Source organism: Sus scrofa, chromosome 4, assembly GCF_000003025.6.
Source record: "Sus scrofa isolate TJ Tabasco breed Duroc chromosome 4, Sscrofa11.1, whole genome shotgun sequence".
Lineage (NCBI taxonomy): Eukaryota > Metazoa > Chordata > Mammalia > Artiodactyla > Suidae > Sus > Sus scrofa.
This window is the reverse complement of record NC_010446.5, coordinates 88,822,975-88,841,007: the sequence shown is the minus strand read 5'-3', so window position 1 is coordinate 88,841,007 and position 18,033 is coordinate 88,822,975. Positions and strand designations below refer to the sequence as shown.

Below are 18,033 nucleotides of genomic sequence, written 5' to 3'. Positions count from 1 at the left end.
GACCCATATGACTCCATCTCTCTTTTATTTTATAAGTTATTTATTTTTAGGGCCTCATCCGAGGCATATGGAGGTTCCCAGGCTAGGGGTCGAATCAGAGGTGTAGCGGCTGGCCTATACCACAGTCACAGCAATGTGAGATCTGAGCCATGTCTGCAATCACAGCCCTAGGGGAATGCTGGATCCTTAACCCACTGAGCAAAACCAGGGATTGAACTTCTGTCCTCATGAATGCTATTCAGATTCCTTCTGCTGACCCTGAGCCACTGTGGGAACTTTCTCTCTTTTAGCAAAACCTGCTCTCAAAACAGGATCAGTGGTTAATGAACCTTACTAGTATCCGTGAGAATTCGTGTTCTATCCCTGACCTCACTCAGTGGCTTAAGGATCTGGCATTGCTGTGAGCTGTGGTGTACGTAACAGACACAGCTTGGATCCTGAGTTGCTGTGGCTGTAGTGTAGGCCAGCAGCTACATCTCCTATTTGAGCCCTAGCCTGGGAACCTCAATATGCCACAGGTACGGCCCTAAAAAAAAGAGAGAGACACACACACACAAACTATGAGGGATTTCTCAGAGTGAAGCTTTGGGCATCAACAAACAAGAAGGGAAGAGACGGTTTTCAACAGAGTTGACAGGGTCAGATAATCCATCTCTTTCCTGCCGAGTTCCAAGGCAAGGAGGTGCCTCAGTATTAAACAGCTATAGGTGAGGACAGAAGGCTGTCCAAGGAGACATACTATCAGGTTGGAAAATTCTTTAATTATTTACAGGAGAATTCAGGTTCCTCATTGCTCAGGGTATGCTCACATGGTTTGGAAAGCACAAGAAGTAGAGAAGAGAGGTCAGATCTGAGAAGCTTCTGAGGGACTGAGCAGTGACTTCTCTTCCACAGGTAAGTTCTGTTGGAATTGGGGCATAGTTGGAGATGCACAGAAGGAAGGAAGGCACAAGTGATCAGAGATGTCATAGAGTAAGTTCACTGGGATGGGTAGGGACAAAGAGTTTTCTGATTTCAGAAGTTTTAAGTCTCTGGGAAGGGAGAAAGGAAAGGGAAACACAACATTTCTATTTTTGACTGGGACACTGTAAGACAGTGACACAGAAGGTGGTTGGTGAGTCATGCTTTTCTGTATATTCACCTGTGGGAGGACATGAACTCTGGGGGCACAGAACCCAATGTCAACCTCAATAGGCCTCACTCCAATGTCTGCCACAGGAAAGTGAGCAGAATTAGTGTCCTGGGTGGAACTTGAGGACATGAAGATGTGTCTTTCTCAATTGAGGCTTACCGGGCCTGCTAGAAGATGGGGAGGAGGTGGGATGGGAGTTGATGTTGATGGCAGCCTGAAGGTGGCAGGGTCATCTGCCAGAACCTAGGGTTCTCTGTGGCTTTCTTGGGCTGAAGAGGCACAGACTTTGCTCAGCAGGTCTTCTCTACAGGAGTTGGGGTTGGCCTGAGATACGAGGTGGCTCGAGGGGTAGTAGGTGGGACAATGTCTGGTGTTTGGGACACCTGAAGTTTGACACATATCCAGCCTGTCTCTTGCCCTCTCCAGTCCACCATCTTCAGGAATTAGGAATGGGTGGGAGAAGCAGCAATGTCTCCCAGGCCTCAGTGGTCAGGACAGGTCTCTCTCTCCCCTCATCCCATGCCAGGGCATCTCCATTGTTCTGCAGCTGCTGCAGGTATTTCCATCATGTGGTCACTAGCAGCCTTCCTGCTCCTGGGTAAGTCCTCAGTGAGGCAACAGCCACAAAAGGACTTTGGGTGTGGGGAAGAGGGGGATAGGGTGTGTGTGTGTGTGTGTGTGTGTGTGTGTGTGTGTGTGTGTGTGTACGTGCGCACGTGCATTGGGGGGATACTCAGTCATCGATTCCAACAGTTCATTATCTATTTTTGGAGAGGAAAAGAGGAAAGGTCTTTCTCAGAGCTGAAGAAACTAAAGGCAGAAGGAAAACAGGTCTTGAGACCTATTGAGTCTTTCTTAGGGTGAAGAAAGTCCCTTTCTTTTCTCTCATCTCCAACGTTCTCCTTCTACTTTCTTATTTATTTCTTGTTTTACAGTTCCAAGCATTGGGCAAGCTGGTGAGTCTTACACATCCCTCATACCAATTTTCTACAACTTCCACTCTGACCATCCTAAGTGACCTGCTTGGGTACTCCCCACTTCTTAGCTGTTCTGGGATAGGGTCTCCTCTCATGGCTCCTTAATCCGTATGGCTCAAGTTGCCTGTAGGCACTGGCACTTAGAAATGGGTGCTGCCCAAGGGATTGGTTTGTAGCTCAACATGGTCTTGCCTCTTAAAGGGATGAGCTATAAATGGGCTGGGTCCTAGAAGCTGGTGTTTTCTGAGACGTCCCAACCTCAGACCCCATCTTTGAGCACCTCACCTTGATTCTCTTTTTCACATTGACCCCTCACATACCCTCCCCAGCTACTCTGGAGAAGCCCATATTGTCTCTACACCCACCTTGGACCACAATCTTCAAGGGGGAGAGGGTAACCTTGCGGTGTGATGGGTACCACCCTCTGCTCCTGGAGCTCCGACCCATCAGCACTCTCTGGTATTTGGGCCACCTACTCCTGCCTTCTCACAAGAAGAGCATTGAGGTGCAGACACCGGGGATCTATCGATGCCAGACACGGGGAGCACCTGTCAGCGACCCCATCCACCTCTCTGTATCCAATGGTGAGTATTTGAGCACGGGGGAGAAGCAACACACATGTCCTCAGGCAATACTGGTCCTCCTGTGGGAGAGGACACTGGGCCACTCTCATTGGGGCAGGAAGGAGGGGTTTACATTGAATTTCTGGGGGCAGGCAAAGGACTGCCCTAGTGCTATGTGAGAGATGCAGTAAGGCTTGTTTGGCCCCAAAGTCCCTTCACCCTCCTGCTGCAGTGGACAGCAGCTAAACATTTCTGTTCGTTTACTGGCTCTGAAGAAAACAGGCTCTGAGGACCTGGGATACTGAACAGAGAACTTTTGAGGAGGGCGGTGTGGGCAGGGAGGGAAAGGGCAAAGCAAAGAAAAAAAAGTGAGGGTCCCTGGAAGGCCGGGAGAAGTACTCCTCCTGAAGTATGATGCTTCTCTGTACCTCCCATCAGTAAAGTAGGGACAAAAATAATATCTATCTCTTTGGTTGTTGTGAAAATTAAAAATGAATTATGATACGTTGTCGAAGGAAAAAACAAATGAACAAAACACTTCATTGAAATTTTATTACAGGAGCTCCTGTAGTGGCGCAGCAGAAACAAATCCAACTAGGAACTATGAGGTTGTGGGTTTGATCCCTGGTCTCGCTCAGTGGGTTAAGGATCCTGTGTTGCTGTGAGCTGTGGTATAGGTCACAGACACCGCTGGGATCCTGTGTTGCTGTGGCTATGGCATAGGCCAGCAGCTATAGCTCTGATTTGACCCACAGCCTGGGAATCTCCATATGCCATGGGTGCGGCCCTAAAAAGCAAAAAACAAACAAACAAAAATTTTATTACAGACATGTATACATGTGCACATAGGAGACAATTAAGAAACTAACTCCTCAGGGATACTTAAGGTGTTTCAAGATAGGATAAGAGAAATAACAGCAATTTTTTCATTAGGGCACAGGATTGGCTACTTTGTAGGAAAGATTATGTCGTTGTAGTCTGGTAAACTATACTTTGTATTCGGAATTTAAATATCATCACTCAATGTGCAGATTAGCACTTATATTCCATGTCCATACTCTGTGGTTTCTTGTTTGGAAATTGATATTGGAGTTCCTGTCATGGCTCAGTGGTTAACAAATCCAACTGGGAAGAATGAGGTTGCAGGTTCGATCCCCAGCCTTGCTCAGTGGGTTACGGATCTGGCGTTGCCATGAGCTGTGGTGTAGGTCACAGACACAGCTCAGATCCCGAGTTGCTGTGGCTCTGGTGTAGGCTGGTGGCTACAGCTTTGATTGGACCCCTAGCCTGGGAACCTCCATATGCCACGGGTGCGGCCCTAGAAAGACAAAAAGCCCAAAAACAAAAACAAAAAAAGATAAAGAAAAAGAAATTGATATTGAGTGCAAATAAGATACTGAATGTAATAGCTGGTAGTTACTGCTTGTAGAACTGAGAATAGCGTAAGATTGTGGCTATAACTTGCAGAATTCTTTCTCAATATAAAACATCTAAAGTGGCATCTAGCACACACTAGGGCCATGTAAGTGTTAGGTATGAAGATGATGATGGTGATCAGGTAAATAGGGTGCTGCGGGAAGTGCCTAAGGCTCTCTCTCTTTTTAGCTGGGGTAGTGGGTGATCAGCTAAGTTTTCTGAAGGAGAAGAGATCTAAGCCCAGACCTGCAGGATAAATAGGCCTCAACTAAAGCTGGTGAAGGGGTCTTCTTGGTAGGTACAAAAGCTCTGAACTCAGAGCAGGGCCAGTTCTCCCAGCAGTCCAGCATGGATGGACATAGCCAGCATTAGGAGAGAAAGGTGGAAAGGGAAAAGGAGACACAGGGCAGAGGAGAAGCCCAAGATGGTGCTGAAAAGGTAAGTAGGGGTAAGGTCAGGAAGGCGGTGTTGCCATCCTAAGGAGTTTAAACTGGATTATGATTGGCATTACTCTTTGAGGCTGGAACAAAGTCTCAAATATTTTTGCCTTCTTAGTACCTAATGAAAGACTGGCCTTTCCTCCCCACTCATCATCTGATGGTTCCAATTCTGAGGTTCCTGAGGTGCTCAGAAGTGGAGAGGAAGCTGGTGGGGAAAAAGGGGAAGGAGAGGGAGCAGGGAGGTGGAGAAGAATGAGAGACTCCAAGGTCTGGATTTTCTCTTGGAGTCAGGCTGTTTGTGCTGTCGTAGACTGGCTGATCCTGCAAGTACCCTATGCTGTGGTGTTCGAGGGCGAGCCTCTGGTCATGCGCTGCCGCGGTTGGTACGACAAGGTCGTCTACAAACTTCACTATTACCAAGATGACCAACCCGTGCGCTACTTCCACTCCAGCGCCAACTACACGGTGCCCCAGGCGCGCGCCAGCGATAGTGGGCGTTATCAGTGCTCCGGCACCATGCGCATCCCGGTAGAGAGCGCGCCCATGTTCTCCGCTAAAGTGGCCGTGACCGTGCAAGGTGGGAGAGACTTGGGGCCCGAGGGGGAGGCAAAAGAGCACTGGGAAATTCCGGGACAGAAACCAGGCGGGGAAGGAGGGGCGAGGTTCTAGTTGCTGCCAAGTGGCGGATTTCCCTGCGGGACAACTTTCTCCTTTCTTCCTCCTCCTCGATGTGGTAGCACTTGATCTGTATCCTGCGAGGGGGTGGGGCGGTGGTGAGGTGGGCAGGTGTCCCTTCTCTCCAACACGCTTACTCACGGTGGGGGCCCCAAGTAGGTGGCAGCTCTGTCCGCAGCCCCATCAGTGTGGGACTGGGGCGGGGGAACAGCTCCTGAATGTCCTGCAAAGCAGGAGCAGCGACGCCCTTTCTGGCTGGAGAATCCAAGCTGGATATCAGTCGGGATGTGACACGAAGCATCTGGCCTTGTCTTGCCTGCCCTCCCTCGTGGACTCGTTCCCCACATTTCAAGATTGTCCTCTCTCCACGTGTACACACAGCCTTCTCCCTAGTCGGCGAGGAACCCTCGCGGGAAACTGGAAGGGGAGAGGGGTCGTGGGACTGTGGACAGGCGGGACCAGGTTCCCTGGGACTCTTGCGCCAGCCTTAATTGCATCCCTAGCCACTGGGCCCCCTCCTCTCCGCAGAGCTGTTCCAGGCGCCAGTGCTGAGGGTGATGGGCCGGGTGCAGGGTCGCGGCCCGGCCCTCGGCGGGGTGGTCTTGCGCTGCGAGACGCACCTGCATCCGCAGAAGCGCGACACGCCACTGCAGTTTGCCTTCTACAAGTACAGTCGCCCAGTGCGCCGCTTCGACTGGGGCACGGAGTACATGGTCCCCGAACCCGAGGTCGAGGAGCTGGAAACCTACTGGTGCGAGGCAGCTACCGCCACCCGAAGCGTCCGGAAACGCAGCCCCTGGCTGCAGCTCCCTGGGCCGGGTGAGAGACCTAACGCCCACCCGGGCGGGCAACCCCACCCCCGCCCTTGGGGAACTCCTGTTTCCCCCACCCCTCACTCTCCCTCCTCGCACTCCCCCTCCTCTCTCCTGCCCTCGCCTTCCCATCTCCGTGCCACATCTCCACGCGCTCCTTCACACCTCCCTCCCCTCCTCTCTACTTCTATTCCCACCCCCACTCCCCTCACTCTCCTCCCCGGCCTGGAGCTCTCTCCTACTCACCCAACCACTCGCCCCCTCTTTCTGCTGCAGGCCATGGCAGAGCGATTTCAGCCTGCGGTACTTTGTGTGTTGCGTTCACAGGTTCTCCCCTGGACTTGGCGTCCACCACGGCCCCTGTCCCAAAGGCCGCGGCCTTGGCGCCGGCTAACAAGCCGCTTTCCTTCAGAAAGCCCCCAGTGTCCAGATCGGTCCCCGCTGTCACCTCCGTCCCGAACACCACCTCAGCGGGGCTGCAGTTCCCCTCAGGTAGAGGGCCCACTGCTGAGCCACCAGCCTGCGCTCCCCCAACGCCCTTGGAACAAACCGCTGGAGCCCTGAAACCTGATGTGGACCTTCTGCTCCGAGAAATGCAGCTGCTCAAAGGCCTTCTGAGCCGGGTGGTTCTGGAATTAAAGGAGCCAAAGGCCTTCCCAGAGCACAGGGAAACACTCGAGACCACTTCCCACTTTGCTGTGAGTCAGGGAACCCCCGAGACCACTGCTGTGGAGAGCTGAGGGAGGGGGTGCTACTGTCTCCTCTCCAGGCGTGTTCATCCCTGGTCCTGCTTATCATCGTGTGGAGACCTTCCAAAGCCATCTATTTGCATCCCTCTGTCTTGCTGTGGTTTGTAAAGTGTGGTGGCTGACATGTCCCTCTCACACAGCACATTTGAACAGTTTGTAACCACAAGGCCTTCCCTCTGATTCCCTTCTTTCCCCTCACAGTTTTCAGTAAGGAAGTAGAAACCTGATATTTACTACTTTGAGGTTTATGTTTGGAAGTGAATTTAGTCATCCTTAGGTTTTCATATTAACCCCCCCCCCACACACACACACATATTTCAGGAGGGGCAATTTTTTTGTACTTAAGGTCATTGAGATAACTGAGTCCTTTGGAGCATTTAAGGGTCAAGTTGTAATTTGTTCATCATGAATTTAATGTTAAACTTTAAAAGACTTTCAGTTCTGTTTCTGATGAGTCCTGGGTTCTAGTTTTAGAGGGGGAAAAGGATTTGTGTGGACCTTCCATTCCAGGTTATAATGATCAGTGTACTGTCACACTCACCCAGATGTACCTCTTGCACTAATGTTAGACAGACTGATGGACTCTGGTGGCAGCAGGCAGGCCAGACTCACTTTACCTTGAATTAAGTGGTACTATCTGCATCAATAAATCTCTTTGAAGAAAATTTAAGACAAATTCTCAAAACTGCTGAATTCTAGTTTTTGGCAGTTTAATTTTTTTATATTTCCCTAAGAACCATTCTAACACTAATACTCAATTCAATTTTTACGAGTCCTCCATCTGCCTACAAAATAACTGGTTCTCTACAAGGCTGGCATGAATCATTCCCAGGAGATCTCATTCTCATTGGCTCCATACCCCTCATCATTTAAGCCTTACCATTAAGGCTTAGAACTTGTAACTACCCTCCCATCCTTCTGCTTAATAGATATTCAGTCACAACGCAATTTCCCATTTCTTTTTGAGCAGTTAACCAGAATAACATCAACATCCTTCATCTTTTTCTTCTTAGTATTATCTTCATCATGTTATTATTACAAAGTCACTGAAATTAAACAGAGAGAGGCAGGCGGGTGCCCACTAAATTACAATGCAGTGTGATAAGCGCTGTATGAAACTCGGGGAATTCAGAGAAGGAGGCTGAACCTTGAAGAAAGAGCAAGATTTCATCATGCGGAGATGTGCAAAAGATTGAGGGGTAGGCTGAGGATGCAAAGGCAAGAAGATGTGAAAGACCCTAGTGTGTTTGTAAAGCTGAAAAAAATTGGAAGTGGTTGGAGAATTATGTGTTTTTATGTGTGTGTGCTGGAGGGTAAGGTGTATTTTAGGGAGAAGGTGGCAGGAGATGAACATGGGGAAGTAGAAAGGGATCAGAACATGAAAGTCTTTTTAAGAGGTACTTTAACCTGTTGGATATTTTGGGTGGATATTTGGAAGCATTCCTTATTGAGGGCATCAATAAACTTTACTGGAGAAGTTAATTTAAAATTAGAAAAGAGCAATCAAATGAACTGATTTCAGTGAACACTTGCTTAACTGTGAGAAGGTAATTTGGGCCCCATGATCCAGTACTGGGGTTCTGGTTTACAAAGGTCTTTGTAGTTCTGATTTCCAGCTTGCTTGCTTGTTTTTTTTTTTTTTTTTTTTTTTTTTTTTTTTTTTTTTTGTCTTTTTAGGGCCATACCCACAGCCTATGGAAGTAGCTGTCGGCCTACACCACAGCCACAGCAATGTGGGATCTGAGCTGTGCTTGTGACCTACACCACAGTTCACAGCAACGCCGGATCCTTAACCCACTGAGCAAGGCCAGGATCGAACCTGAGTCCTCGTGGATACTAGCCAGGTTCATTTCTGCTGAGCCATGACAGGAACTCCCCCCCCCCCCGCCCTTTTTTTTTTTTTTTTTTTTTTTTAAGGGCCACAGGTGTAGGCATATGAAAGTTCCCAGGCTAGGGGTCTAATAGGAGCTACTACAGCTGCCAGCCTGCGCCACAGCAATGCAGGATCCAAGCCATGTCTGCAACCTTCACCACAGCTCACAGCAATGCTGGATCGTTGACCCACTGAGCGAGGTCAGGGATCAAACCTGCATCTTGATGGATACTAGTCAGATGCGTTTCCACTGTGCCACAATGGGAACTCCAGGAACTCCCAAGAAGAAAGGCAAGTTTGGCTAAGCTTTCTAATGCAGTCTCATCTCACTCCCCACTCTCCCCTAGTAAGCCATCCCTGGCTAACCCCACTCTAGTCCAGTGGCCCCATCCTGATTTTGTTCTCCTGAAGTTTCTGCCATCCCTAATCTAGATAGGAAGTAACTAGTATTAATGTCAAGAGGCTAGGGAATAAAAGAATCCCAAGTCATTAAAGAAACAAGCAAGTAAACCAAAACAGTTGATCACTTTTTAGGAGAGCAAAAGAAGAGAGCAAAAGAGTGCAATAACTTTTCAGAAGAGAGTTGTATCTCTTCATTCATCTTGTTAGTGACCATGAACTTTCTTTTTGTCCTGCCCCCTCCTCCATTTAAGGCTAAGGAAGTGGCATAATGGGGAAGAATAAGAATTGCTGGGTTAGGAGTTCCCATCATGGTTCAGCAGAAATGAATCTGACCAGTATCCATGAGGACACAGGTTCAATCCCTGGCCTCACTCAGTGGGTTAAGGATCCGGCGTTGCTGTGAGCTGTGGTGTAGGTCGAAGATGTGGCTCAAATCTGTTATTACTGTGGCTTGTGGCATCGTAGGCCAGCGGCTACAGCTCTGATTCAACCCCTAACCTGGGAACATCCATATGCCATGAGTGAGGCCCTAAAAAGACATAGTAATAATAATAATAATAATAATAATAAAAGAATTGATGGCTTAGAATGAAAATCAGGACTCAAGGGGTGTGTGTGTGTGTGTGTGTGTGTGTGTGTGTGTGTGTATGGGAAGAGTGACTCTTAGGCCTTCTAGCATCCACTCTCTTTAAGGCCCCCAACTCTCATTGATCAGTCCCTACAATATCTGTTAATAGCCTCCCAGGAAGACCTGAACTAAAGAAATGTCAGGAAATATCACACAGGCAACCTGCTGGCCATGTTCCTCCGGGGGAAAAAGTCCTCATCCAGCACTATTTCAGGCTTCAACACTCATTTATGGAAACAGAGGGCTGGATAGCCCAGGCTGCTGGAGGAGAATCTCAAGCTCATTCCCAAGCAGCAAGTATGGCAACAAAATGTTAGAGAAGCCTGGGGAGTTCTTTCTGGTTCTCTCTGATCACTTCTGTGTCTCAGACTGAAGCCTCAGCCCTAAACTTGTGGGTATCCATACCCAACAGCAGGCAAGGAAACGCAAATGTCTTCCATCAGAGAGTAGAAAGCATCCTGGCAAGTTTCATCTGGATATCAGCTTTACTCTCTCATTCTGTTCTCCCTAAGTTTCTTATCTGGATTTAACTCTTTGGAAAGAAGGAACTCTTTGGGTTCTACACTTATGACTGTTTTCCTAAGAGAGTAAATCAAATTCTCTAGGTTGAAGTCCAAACTCCCTCTCATGCGGTCAAGAGCCCACTCACCCTGTGTTGCAGTCACATTGACCACTTGCTCTTTCCGCAGCACGCCACCCTCTTTCAGGCCTCTCTGCCATTGGGTTACTTTTGGCTTGGGAACTCCAAAGAATGCCTTTTTAAATTTTAATATATATGAGAGTTCCTGTTGTGGCTCAGCAGAAATAATCTAATATCCATGAGGATGCAGGTTCGATTCCCTAGCCTCACTCTGGGGGTTAAGGATCTGGCATTGCCACGAGCTGTGGTGTAAGTTGCAGACGTAGCTCAGATCTGTCATTGCTGTGGCTATGGTGTAGGCCAGCAGATATAGCTACTCCTTTGTAGCCTGACAACTTCCATGTGCCCTGGGTGTAGCCCTAAAACAAAGCAAAAAAAAAAAAAAAATTAATTTAATAGATATTATTATCAAATTACCACACAAAGAGAAGTAGCAGTTTTCACTTCCACTAATTATAATGAGAGAGCTTGTTTCTCTTTCCCTAGTCAGGAGAGCAAATAATTATACTTATATTCCTTAATTAGACCCAGAGAACCTCTTGACTCTTTAACTACTGTTGAATTGCCCCCAGTTAGATCCTGACAACATTACTAACCTTGTGTCATGCAACACCCCAGTAGTACAGTCCTTCCAGGGTCTGTGCCCCAGTTTGTAATGCTAACCCAAGCATCTTCTGAATTCTTGTTTGCCAGTTTGCAGTTAAATAAGGAAAATGCAGTCCTGAGTATACTTCCTTATTAAATGCAAACTTTCTGCCAAGTAGAGGTCTTATCTCAAGCCAGATCATTCTAGTTCTTCACCAGATTTCCAAGCCATAATAGTTTATTCCCCAGTCACTACACCCGCAAAGATAATTGGTTTCTACGTTTAACAATGTTTTTTTTTTTCTTTTTAGGGCCGCACCAGCAGCATATGTAGGTTCCAGGCTAGGGGTCCAATTGGAGCTACCGCAGCTGGCCTACACCACAGCCACAGCAAAGTGGGATCTGAGCCATGTCTGCAGCTCACGGCAATGCTGGATCCTTAACCCACTGATCGAGGCCAGGGATCATCGAACCCGAGTCCTCATGGATACTAGTCGGGTTTGTTAACCACTGAGCTACAACAGGAACTGTGACATTTTAATTATAATGAGGCCTCATATAATTGTCCATCCCTGATTCAGGTAACAGCTGAAGCTAAGGAATTGGTACAGTACACTTAAGTCTTTTCAGTTTAATGGAGCCAATCTCACTACAGTGATGTGGGAGATGATCACTCTCCCATCTCTTTACAGTGAATATGCTCCTAATATAGGATGTTAAGTTGTCTTTTTTTTTTAGGGGCACACCCAAGGCACATGGAGGTTCCCAGGCTAGGGGTCTAATCAGAGCTGTAGCCGCTGGCCTACACCACAGCCACAATGCCAGATCCAAGCAGCATCTGCGACCTACACCACAGGTCATGGCAACACCAGATCCTTGACCCACTGAGTGAGGTCAGGGATCGAACCCAAAACGTCATGGTTACTAGTAGGGTTGGTTAACCCCTGAGCCACGACGGGAACTCCTAGGATGTTAAGTTGTAATAGCCAAGCTAAGTAGCTGTGGACCTAGAAGTGGAGGAGTAGAGAGGATAAGAACCCTGGCTAAGCAGTTAAGAGACTTACATCCAAACACCACTTTGGGAGTTCCCACCGTGGCACAGTGGTTAACAAATCCGACTAGGAACCATGAGGTTGGGGGTTCGATCCCTGGCCTTGCTCAATGGGTTAAGGATCTGGCATTGCTGTGAGCTGTGGTGTAGGTCGAAGACATGGCTCAGATCCTGCATTGCTGTGGCTCTGGTGTAGGCTGGTGGCTACAGCTCTGATTAGACCCCTGGCTTGGGAACCTCCATATGCCGTGGGAGCGGCCCTAGAAAAGGCAAAAAGACAAAAAAAGAAAGAGAAAAACATCGCTTTGGCTGCTTAGCTGCTGTGTAGCCTTGGGCAAGATACTTTGTCTCTGAAGTTGTGTTTCCTTATCTGCAAAGCCTAATAATATTAACTGCCTTACAGAATTGGTAGAAGGATTAAAAGAGATTATGCAAGTAATTTACTTGATACTAAAAAGCCATAAATTTTTATTATGACTGTAATTCACTGAATCTAAAATGACACTGACTATAGGATGCACCATTAAAGAGAACACCAGGAAAGGGAATCATGGCCAGATACTTACATAATATCTTTTAGGCTTAATTAGAAATAGAAAATTTGGGGAGTTCCCGTCGTGGCTCACTGGTTAATGAATCTGACTGGGAGCCTTGAGGCTGCGGGTTTGATCCCTGGCCTTGCTCAGTGGGTTAAGGATCTGGCATTGCCGTGACCTGTGGTGTAGGTCGAAGACGCGGCTCGGATCCCGAGTTGCAGTGGCTGTGGCGTAGGCCGGTGGCTACAGCTCTGATTAGACCCTCCTAGCCTGGGAACCTCCATATCCCGCTGGAGCCGCCCTAGAAAAGGCAAAAAAGATAAAAAAAAAAAAAAAAAAAAAGAAAGAAAGAAAGAAAGAAAAGAAGAAAGAAAGAAAGAAAGAAAAAGAAAGAAAGAGAAATTTGGGGACTTCCCTTGTGGTCTACAGCATAACTATGTGAGAGTTGTCACTACAGCAGCTCTGCTTCAGTCCCTGGCCCTGGAACTTCCACATGCCATGGGTGGAGTCAACCAAAAAAAACCTTTTTTTTTAAATTAAATTATAATCACTCTTAAATATGTATAAAAAGGACAATATAAGGGAAATAAAGTGGGTAAGGTATTCCTAAAACTGCTTTCAGAGTCTGACTTTACTGAATCAATTTTCAACTCAGATTCATCAATTTATATTTTCCCATGCTTGTAACATACTCTTCCCATGAAGAGTGTTAGTAATGAGGCATTTCTCAAAAGAAGTCATAAGAAGCATAACAGTCATCATTGCCATTCTGTTAGGCTGGCTTTGCAATTAACTGGTGCTAGCTTACTTCTGACTCCTGCTTCAGGAATGTTGCTAAACATGTCTGATTCACCACCAGCCACTCCACTTCTCACAACCTGCGATACTCTCACCTCCAGAGAATTTCCCCAAGCTGCTCATACCCGTTCTTCAATTTTGATGCCAGTACTTTAACGTTGGTGCTTATTTAAGCAATGATCATTATGACAAGACAGCAATTATAAGATGCACCATGGTTCCAGAGATGTTACTATGTAGTTTTTAAAAAACTCATGTCTTAGAATACAATACAAAATGCATTCTGAAAGCAAATCCAGGAAAGCAAATTTAAAATGTCTGGAAAAAAAAAAGTTACATATGATTCCACAGGTAGCCAGAGACTAAAGGTGGGCATCTTTTGAGTTGAAGTCTTCAAAAACTTGAAAGGAATTGAAATTGTTTGGTTCAACCAAGAAACCACTTATGGAGACTTAAACTTCTCTTGCCATGTGGCCATGCAAGCATTCTTGACTTATTGTGAGCATGTGGTCCTTATTACCTCCCACACTATCTTGGGATTGCTCTGGCAGTTACAGAGTTCTTCCTATGGATAATGCGCAAAATGATTTTGTCATATCTTCTACTTACTATACTTCCTAGGGTTACACAGAACAGATCTAATTCCTGGCCTTCTTGTCAGGCCATTTGAAATTTAAAGACACTGTTTAGCTCATACTTATTTTTCTTAAAAATAGACTCTTTTTTTGTTTGTTTCAGTGTTTTCAGCTGTTCCTAATTTTGAGTTCCTTCTCCACCCTGGCTTTTCCGAGCACATCTCAATTGTTCTGTATTTACTTAGCTTACAATGTGACACCCACATCTGACTACAGTTTCTCAGGTGGGTGTGTCCAGGGAGCATAAGGTAGGAAGGGAGAATTTTTTTTTTTTTTTTTTTTTTTTGTCTTTTTGCCTTTTCTAGGGCCGCTCCCATGGGACATGGAAGTTCCCAGGCTAGGGGTTTAATGGGAGCTGTAGCCACCGGCCTACACCAGAGCCACAGCAACTCTGGATCTGAGCCTTGTCTTCGACCTACACCACAGCTCACGGCAACACTGGATCCTTAACCCACTGAACAAGGCTAGGGATCGAACCCACAACCCCATAGTTCCTAGTCGGATTCGTTAGCCACTATGCCACCACGGGAACTCCTAGGAAGGCAGAATTTTATTTTTATTTTTTACAATTAAGCAATTGCCCTTGTGACAGGATGTCTAAAGTGCTATTTCCCGATATAATAGAAATTCTGAAGCCAGATCATCATATGCAGAATTTACGAAGGAAATGGTTGTGGATCTGTTCCTTGACTTTTGAACTCTGAAATCACTTCAAGGAGATAAAAAGGAGTCAGAGTATGGAAAGGAGAGGGGCCCTGTGAAGGGATTTCTTTGCAGTGTGAAGAATATTCATCACAATTCATACTCACGGAGGAGAATTTTGGGAAAAATTACCCTCTCCTCCTCAAGCCTAATGAGATGCCCATGGACTCGCTCAGAGAGGTCTGAAACATGTTCCCTGCAGCTGGGAGACACAGGAAACCGGCCCTGACTCCTTCCTAAGAAAGCAAACGTGAGTTGTGGCTGTAGAACAGAAGAGCCTATTTGGGGTTTTTTGTACTATAAAATATGCTGGGGTGAAGCCATGTGTGTGTGTGTATTTCTGTGCTCCATGAAAGATAGCTGGCATGAGGTTGTCTAGATTCCTGTACAATAAGGTCACCAGGAGGAATTGGAAAACAAAAACAAAAACAAAAAACAAAACAAAACAAAACAAACCGGAGGTGATCCGGATTCCCGGGGAAAAAAGATGCATCTGCCTTGAGTACAGGACCAGAGGAGAGCAGTTCCCCCCCAAAACAAATGCCTCCAAAGTCCACAAAAGTGGAGAAAGAATTGGCCATAGTCAGTGGGAGAAAGAACTGGCCATAGTCACCTCCAGGTTCAGAGAGTAGGAAGCTGCCTGGCCAAAGAAGAATTTTCTATTTTCTGGCTGTCCTATTTGGCCTAGGCGAGGCAAGGAGATATGAGGGGAAGGAGATATGGAGAGACACACACATGCATAGAGAGAGAGAGAGAGAGAGAGAATGAGAGAGGGAGAGAGAGGGAAGGAGAGGCCAAACAAGCTCCTTGCCAAAGTCAGGACCTAAATTGAGTAATTAAGTAGGAAGGTGATGAAATATCTCTAAATCAACATTGAAAGTCTGATTAATGTCTAGGACTGGGAATTCTAATTCATAAGTTGAAACTATGCTTGCGACCTAAAGTCATTAAAGGACTATCCATTACCAAGAGAAGCAGAAAAATCAGGGATTTGCTGAAACTTTAAAGTACACATGAATCACCTGCAGCCCTTCTGCAAATACAGATTGTGATTCAGTGGGTCTGGAGTAGGGCCAGAGAGTACATTTCTAACAAGTTCCCAATTGATGCCAATGATTGCAAGTTCTTGGGGCATATTTTGAGTAGCAAGGAGAGCAGGGAATTTCCCTATTGAAAGAATTTTAAATAGATTATGAAATACATTAAAAAAAAACTGCATTTGATCATACCACGAATTATGCTTTAACATATGGTCCAAGAAATGAATGCTCAGGGCCCTTCCTCTTGCACCATAGAGCTAGAGTCTGGACACTGGGATTGCTGCTATTGCTGCTACAGAAAAAAACCCAAAAGCCTCCTCAATCTGGTCTCCAGAAGCAACACAGCTACAGCTTCTGCTTCATTTTCACCTTCCATAAGTTGTCCAAGGGTTTTTTTCCTTCCTGCTGAAAGATTATTGTCTTATCAAAGAAGTAATTCAGAAATGAGATGGAAATTGAGAAAAGAAAGTGAGGATTTATATAGGTGATAAATAGACCCCCAAAGGGGAGGTAGACAGACGGGTGTGAGCAGCAGCTGCCCTGCATTTCTTTGGCAAGCTGGTTTTGAGGGGTATACAAACGAAGGGATGGATATCCACTGGGGATTCAGGAGGGGTTTGGAGGTTATATTCCCAGATTTTCATTTCAGCTCCACTTTCCCGAAGGGAGGAGGAATTTTTTTTGTCCTTATTCATCCTTTATTGGAAGTGTCTTGGCGTCCCAAGCACAAAGGGAACTTCGAATCTGCAAGGCTAATTTTATTTTAATGAGGGCATAATGTGCAACAGTTTACGTTTAGATGTTAGAGATTCCTGCCTTTTCTACCTTTCTTTGCCTCCAGGACAGACACCTTAAATGTGTGGTTTCCTGTCAATATGGAGGTTCCTGCTTTTCTTTGTCTGCCCATGGACCCCCACTGTTTACAAGATGCTGGGTTTCCTGCCACCCTTCCTGTGGGCCTCTGCTCATACCTAGCTATCTGCCTGCTGTAACAATCCGAGTGTTCAGATCTAAATTACACCGGGCACCTATCAGCAAGGGAGTCTCAGTCCCCTTTAATTCTCCAGGCTCTGCAGTTCAGAAAGGCACTTGAGATGGCAATGAAAGCTGTTGACCCCACCTCCACAGACAATAAAGGGGTGAGTCCTACCTAGGCTTTTACTGCTGTAAAGGACCTAGAGATTTAGTCCCACTTGTTAATTTACAGATCAGGAGATTAAGACCCAGAGACTAAATGACTAGTTAGTTGTGGGGTAGATATAGAATTCAAGTCTTTTGACAAGGAATTTGGTGTAGCCTAAAGGATAGCTACTTTCTCAGGAGTCCAGTGTATTGCCTCATTAAGCTTATTCCAACAAACCCATCCAAGAGACTCTTTTCATCTAACATACCTCTTTGACCCCCAATTTATATTTATGTAGTTTATTTGGGGGACGAAACTGTAGAATCTTATATTTATCTTTTTTGAATTTTGTTTTTGTTAGCCTAGTAAAAAATTTTTGATCCCAGTACAGACCCCTGCAGCTGTAACATGCAGATTAGGTAAGCATGTCTCCTGTACCTTAATCCAAATCACTCAAAAGAAAAAAAAAAAAAAAAAAAGAGTTGAATAAAACAAATTAAAGAAATTTAGATGATTGCTCCATCTCACTAGAAATGTTTCTCTTGTTTGCCATTGAGCCATTTTTCTCTCTGGGTACAACTGCTTAACGAATTACCAACCTAATTCAATTGCTCTCACATTCAGCCTATATTTCCCACTCTTGTCCATAAAGAGATCTGTCTAAAAGTCTGGAAAAGTACAGATTCAGATTTCCTCTAATCTGCCTGTCTAGGCCATTGTCAGGAAATAAAACAGACTATCAGGGTAAGACTATCCTTGGTAAACTCATGCTGGCCCCTGGTGGATGCTGTTGCTGCTGCTGCTTCTTCTTCCTCTTCCTCCTCCATCTTCTTCTCTTCTACTTCTCCTCCTCCTCCTCCCCTCCCTCTCCCCCTCCTTCAACTGAGGTACTATAATGGACATATAACATTATACTAGTTTCAGGTCTATAATGTAATGACTGGATATTTGTATATATTACAAAATGATCACCACAATAAGTCTATTTAACATCCTTCACCATACAGGGTTACACGATTTTCTTCTATTTCCTTCCTTCCTTCCTTTCTCTCTCTCTTTCTTTCTTTCTTTCTTTCTTTCTTTCTTTCCTTCCTTTTTCTTTCCTTTCTTTCTCTCTTCTTCTTTTTTACCTTTTTAGGGCTGAACCTGAGGCATATGGAGGTTCCCAGGCTAAGGGTCCAATTGGAGCTGTAGCCACAAGCCACAGCCACAGCCACAGCAATGCCGCATCGCTGACCCACTGAGAAAGGGTAGGG

At 46.0% G+C, this 18,033-nt stretch overlaps 1 protein-coding gene across 1 annotated transcript; it reads left to right on the top strand.

The window, feature by feature from the left end:
- On the top strand, window positions 1,700–8,282 carry FCRLB (Fc receptor like B). The gene is made up of 5 exons (XM_021090810.1): window positions 1,700–1,730; window positions 2,373–2,693; window positions 4,839–5,105; window positions 5,732–6,022; window positions 6,343–8,282. Exons 1-5 carry the CDS (start codon window positions 1,700–1,702, stop codon window positions 6,753–6,755), a joined length of 1,323 nt encoding a protein of 440 aa, XP_020946469.1. The 3' UTR covers window positions 6,756–8,282.